At 41.6% G+C, this 6,531-nt stretch overlaps 1 protein-coding gene across 1 annotated transcript in view; it reads right to left on the reverse strand.

Annotated features, from left to right (window-relative positions):
• The window catches only part of CDH4 (cadherin 4), an 806,448-nt gene that overhangs the window by 138,706 nt on the left and 661,211 nt on the right, over positions 1 to 6,531 (reverse strand). Inside the window, exon 6 of the mRNA XM_019509758.1 lies at positions 1,291 to 1,435. Coding sequence (XP_019365303.1) covers positions 1,291 to 1,435 — 145 coding nt within the window. The remainder of the gene's footprint in view (positions 1 to 1,290; positions 1,436 to 6,531) is intronic.

Consider the following 6,531-nt stretch of genomic DNA (forward strand, 5'->3'; position numbering starts at 1 on the left):
AAAAAAAAAAAGCTTGTTAAGACTTTAGAAGTTTAAATTTTACAGCATTTACCTAAAAATACCAACAACAGTTTTTACAATACAGTCTCACTCTTTAATTAAATAATAAATGCAGCCATCTTAATTATATTCAGCACAAACAAAGGCAGATCCCTTACCGTATGGTAAACTGGCCACTTATCTACTCCCAAATAATAAATCAACACGCTTTTTGGAATGAGAATCTTAAAAAGAATATTTTTTTTCCAGAAACACAACTGTGCTAAAATGTAAGTCATTACCTGAATTGTATGTATAAATTAGGCACCCCAGCATTTAGATACTTTGAAAATCTGGCTTTAGGTTTTTGCCTAATTCATGCCAAGGGAAAAAAACACAAAACTGACTGTTAGGCTAGGGACAGACATTATGCAAACTGGTTTAAGTGATGAAAACTGGTTTAAACCTGTAACAGAACAGTGCACCTAAATCGGTTTGAAAATGGCTGCAACCGGTTTGAGAGAAACCTGTTTGACTGTAGCATCAGACTTAATTGATTTGGGTTAAACTGGTTTATGCAATGCCTGTCCCAGACCCCTTCCTGGTTTAAGTTAAACCAGACTCCCGCAGCATCCCAGCATGCTCTCTGGGCTGAGCAGGGCTCTCTCCTCCATGGCAGGGCTGGCTGGCCCCTCCCCTGAACTGAATCAATTCAGGCGCAGACTTTTTGAGCGTCTGTCCCTGAGAAAGACCCAATAGGCATCTTCCAGTGCACTACAATGGATCAGGGCCAAAATGAGTTTCTTCTCATCCTGGGATAGATTTTGTCGGAGTCAAGATGGATGTTAAATACTGAGTTTTCAAAGGACTGTGTTAGATGGCAGTCAGATAAAGTGTTCTGAGCACTGTGCCAAAAACAGAGATCATTGCAGGGATTGCTTCTGTAACAGGATTTGGTAAAAGTGTACCTACTCTTGCAGGACACTGTAAATACAGCAAAGGTGAGGGACAAAGTATTAGGACTTATGTTTCAAAACATCAGCAGTTGCATTTGCAAATAAAACTTCCAAACATACAAGCAAATTGAATCTAATTCTGCCCCTCCACTCTTTCAAAGCATCTGCCAGCTAAACTAAATCATTCTAATTTTCTACAGCACTTAATAAAAAAAAGAAAGAAAAGCAAAACAAAGAAGAGAAATCCCCCAAATCCCTCAGTGTTAATACGACTTATTGAACAGGTGGTCAAAGCAACCAAATCAGCTTTATATTTGAAGACTTGTGGCAACTCTAAGAACTTTCCCAACTCTACCTGGTTTAGATCCTTCATCAACAGATCCATTATAGACTTGGTTTATAAACTCAGGTCTGTTGTCATTCATATCAATCACATAGATGTAGAGGTCAATGGGGTTCTCCACCTTGTTTCCATTCATATCGACTGCATGAGCCCTGAGCTGGAAATAAACACAATGGAAACATGTCATCAGCACAGTATGGTCTAAATGGAAGACAGTATTTTGCTAGTGTTGACTTCTAAGCTTATATCTTTATCACAAATTGTTCTCTCTAGATCAGGAGTGCTCAACCCCCAGCCCACAGGGCAGATCCAGCTTGCGGGGCTCCTCGAGGGTCCAGCAGTTTGGCAGCAGGAGAGTGAAGGCAATTAATACGGCCACTGCTCCTCCATTGCCAAATTTTCAAGCTCTATGAGCCACATGACATGGCCCCATAAGTCAGATCTGGCTTGAATGTGCAGGGCTGGGGTAGTGGACCCAATCCAGTATGATCCAGTATGCATGGGCGAGGGGTCAGGGCTGTGGCAAGAGGCTCATCCAACATGCAGAATCAGGGCTGCCGGTGCAATACAGCATGTGGGGCTGGATCAAGCCCCTAGAACAACCCCGCACTGTTCATCTGGCCCAAGGGGCCAAAAGTCTGGGCACCACCGCTTTCAATATTAGTATTCCCAGCAGAAAGCGGACATTTGTTTTTCATCTAAGCTATGCAGGATACACATTATTTCACAACAGGACACAAGGCTAAAATAATTTAAAAATAAAAGTCAACAGAAACAATACCATTCTGGCTTAGAGACTTTGTTTTCTTTGCTGCTAACAGATCATTATATTTAAGTATGTTTTAAAATAAGACACTTAATGTAGCAATCTGCTCAGATTAAGTTTTGCCTGCTACTAACTGAAGTTAGGGCATGAGTTCATTTCGCTAAGACCACCAGGGATTTAACGCAGAATCCCAAAGCACCCTGTGGCCACAAAACACATGTAGCAATTACAGACCGATGGGATCTTATAATTGTTGACAGTCTCATCTATTATTGGTATTGCCGCGCTACCAGGCTCCATACAGGCACAAAACAAAGACTGCCCCTGCCCAACAGGAGATTTTTTTCAGAGGGCAGGGACCCCATATACAGTAAAGAATAAAACACCTTCCTCAGCCTTCGCTACGACATCACTGATGCAATGTTACAATACCCAGCAGTGTACTGCTGAGTGCTCAGTTCAAAAGGCCCTGGGGCTCTACCTGATGAGGAACAACCATCAGAAATAATGCTGAAAAACCAAGAGCATCTGTTTGCAGGGTAAAAGGAACAGATCCAGCATGTCAAAATGAGTAATTAATAAAACAAAGCAATCAACAATAGTCTGCAACAATCACTAATCAGGTGAGGGGGAAAAAAAAAATGAAAAGCTTCCTTGTTATAAGGAACAGATGGCTGCCCTAAATGGGGTGCGCGCAGAATGTATGTGTTGATGTTGGCCAGGAAGGAAGGCGGACGATGGGAGTCTTGTCTGATCCGTGCTGGGCGATGGAGGGACATCTGGCTCTCTGAGAGCTCTGCAGATTGGTTTTGTCACCCTCTCTTCATTTCAGCACCGCTGAATGTTGCTGACCTGCCGTGGCGACATTAAAATCGGGGCCCGTGTTCAAACCCGGTGCTGAGTTCTGAAAGGTGGATGAATGAGGAACAAAAGCTCCAGATAAAAGTAGCTCGGTGAAAAAAAAAACTGCTTAAAAAAATAAGGCTGTCACTTCAACACTGGATCAACAGGTAGGCTTACCTAACTGGCCCTTATTGCAGTCCTCACATTATACACCACCTGTTAGCATGCTTTTCCCTGCAAGACTGCTAATGTATAATGGCCTAGCTTTTCAGAGGTAATGAGCACTTCCAGTCCCTACTGACACCTTCAATTGGAGTTGTGGATGCTCAGCATTGCAAAAATTCAGACCCAATGCGCCAAAGAAAGTGTGCACAGCAAGTGAATGTGGTAATAGTCTTAGTACTGCCTTCTACTTTTTGCTTTTGCCAGGCCTGCAATTGATGGGATTTCTACCTCTTCATGTAGGTTAAGAAGTCCGGGGCTTGACAAAAAGAGCTACGTTGTATTATGATAGGCTGGATTAACTTTTGAACTAGGGAAGAGAGCAAAGAGCCAGGAGAAATCTAACGGTAGGGGGGTGGAAAATGTAAAAAGAGGTTGAAAATTCCATTTTTTAAAAATACCCTGAAAAAGCAGGCTCCGTGATTAATATAGAACATGGCATTTGTATTTCATGACTCTTAATGCTCTTAATATCTGCATTTCATGCCTGCGAATAAACTGCTTTGACTTGTGTCAGTCGAGCTATCCTTCATCATGTCAGATGTAGCAATTCAATAACTTTACAAGTCAAAGGTCAGATTGTCTTTGAAAAAAAGTAATTCGGAGCTAAAATTAAAGTTATTATCTTCAAACTGAAGCAGCGCTGGGCTCCTTCTTGCTGTATTTCCAGGAGCGGAAATGGCTTCATTCAGAGATAAAGCAGAGTGTAAAGCCAATATCTTTCTCTTACAGATCTGACTCCCATCCCCTGAAACTTTTAATTACATTTGATAGCTCTTGTTTGAAATCTCCAGGAGTAAGTAATTTCTCACCGCTGCAAGTCTATCTTCTTGCCACACTCACCGAGGCAATGTACATATGCACAGGTTTTGCTCAAGAAAAAAAAAAATTCAATAAGTACAAGCAGCAATCTTGCTAAACCTGCAGTGTTAGCCCTGAGCTCTCTGGCTAACATCAGTGTTAGATCCTCATGCTTGAATTATGAAGGGGAGAGCGGTGTTTGAAAGGAAGCACATCTGAACTGCGGCTTGTGCCTGGATGAACTGAATGGGATGTTTCCATTTATCATGCACTCCTGAGCACAGCACAACAGCATCCTCACTTCTTCTTGCTGGACTGTACTGATGGCTGAGAGCCCTTAAAAAGTTCTTCTTCTGTCATCTCCTGGTCCAGCACTCTTTCCTGGTTCTTTCCTTTTGGCCCATTTTTTCTCCCTTGCTCCTTATTTCTTCTTTTCCTTGGTCTTTTATTTTTCCTTGTATTTTCTGGGTTTTCTTTTCTTGCCTTTTGCGGGGGGGGGGGAGGTCTATGGTTTGGACTGCTCTCATGTTCCCTCACAACAAGCTGTGGGGTTGGAGCTGGCACTGTCATCACCCACAGCGTATTATTTCTCCCTGGGGAAGTTAAGCAGGGTTATAGAGAGAAGGGAGGATAACTCAAAGAACCCCCTGCTGCTTTGAGGACTGCTACACAGAGGGACACCAGGGATAAAGTATTTCCTCTGTCTTGCAATGCTGCTCCTTGAACTAGTGTCGAGTCCTTACATTGGGAAATGCAGACATCCCACATTTTCCATGCTTTTTCACTGATTGATTGAGTAAGCATTCCTTAAGGTTGAGATTTTTATATTGAAGCTGGTGGAGAGCATGGTCTTGGCTGCAGGTTAGTGGAGAAATAAATAGGACCAGTGGAAAATGCTGTAATAAAACCATTTTTTAAATTGGATTCCTAAATGTGTTGATCAAAAGTCTAACTAGTAGGTCAAACATTAGCTGGTGGAAGATGACACAGTTCTACTTTACAACAGGCAAAGAGGGGGTATGGTATCCTTTAAGAAATATTTTTAAAGTTATGACAATCTTCATTAACATACTTAGCAGCCATCCCCATATGTGCCTGAGGTTTTTCTGCAGACAATTTCCAGTGTAAACATAGCTGTTGGCATACAAATGATTCAGTATCAGGATTATTGATTACACAGGAGGAAGGTGATATCAGAAAGTAGTTACTCAAAGTCAACACCATGAATTGTGTTAAATGTAAATATTACATATGTACTAATACTATTAATATAAATATGTATTATCAATCAGCAACAACGCCTTTAAAATTAGATATACAATGCTACACCTAAATTATGCATACTTTATTGTGATGAAATGTCTTGATCAGGGCATTGGCAGTGCCATCATATCCCCTGCTTTTACTTGTGGCATGTTGTAGGACTCTCCTTGCTGTTTGGATTAGTACCTTATAGTTGGGTCTAGGGTGTGGTGTGGATGATTTTTAGGAATCTTTGGATAAATGGTGGCCTGCGAGCACAGAGGACCGGACTTGATGGCCCAGAAGTCCCCTTCAAGTCCAACATTCATAAATGATAGAGCTGGTAACTTTTTTGGTTCAAACTAGTGGAATTAATGCTAGTTTCTCTGGTTCACATTCGTTGTTTCCAATTATCTTTTTATCTCTTATTCACTGTAAATACTTCCTGCTCATCTTGCAACCAGCCTTCCCTGGTCCAGCCATTTCAGAGTATATCCTCAGAATGAAAGCATACAACTCCTCATTGGTAGTGTGTCAGGCTTGATTTAAAAATCAGCTCTCAGGTGTTAACTGAATACCTGATGAAGAATGTCTTGCATTTGAAAGCTTGTCTAACTTTATTTTAACCATGCAGTTGGTCCAAAAAGATATCACTCCAAAAAAAAAAAATCCTTCCCTCTTGAATATCAGAGTCATCTGACTATGAAAGTTAAGCTTGGATAAGCAGACTGCTGTTCAAGTGGTCACTGCACGGATATAGAGAGAAGGGAGAGGATGACTCAAGGAACCACCTGCTGCTTGAGGAATGCTGCACATGGGACATCAGGAACATTGCTGTCCTGCAACACCGCTCCTTGAACTGGTCTTGAGTCCTTAAATTGGAAAATGCAGACATCCCACATTTCTGTACTTTTTGATTGAATTATATAGTAACCACTTGGAGACAAGGTCCTTTGGGTAAATCTGATATCTTTTTAAAGATCTTTAAAAGATATCAGATTTACCCAAAGAACCTTGTCTGCTTGTAGCCTTAGACCAACACGGCTACAACCTCCACCTATAGTAATCATTTAGGTTGGACTTTGATGGGGCTTGTGTTTTGATATAAATGCTTGAAAATATATTGAGAAACCCCAGCTTTGCCCTTTTCTACCTATTGTAAGGCCTACACGCATATCAGTTGGAGGTTCTAGCATTTGAAATGCTCAAAGAAACATCAGGCATCACTGATCTGATGCTAAGACCAGACTGCACATTTCAAGGGAACTCAGGCAATTGCCACAGAGAGAAGCAACTCACAAGCAATGCATTTCTTACAAGTAACATAGAAACCGGCCCCTGACCGAGAGCTCTCTCTACACTGAGGCAGAGCCATGTGA

The sequence above is a fragment of the Gavialis gangeticus genome, unplaced genomic scaffold (assembly GCF_001723915.1).
Source record: "Gavialis gangeticus isolate Ggan-Ray unplaced genomic scaffold, GavGan_comp1, whole genome shotgun sequence".
Lineage (NCBI taxonomy): Eukaryota > Metazoa > Chordata > Crocodylia > Gavialidae > Gavialis > Gavialis gangeticus.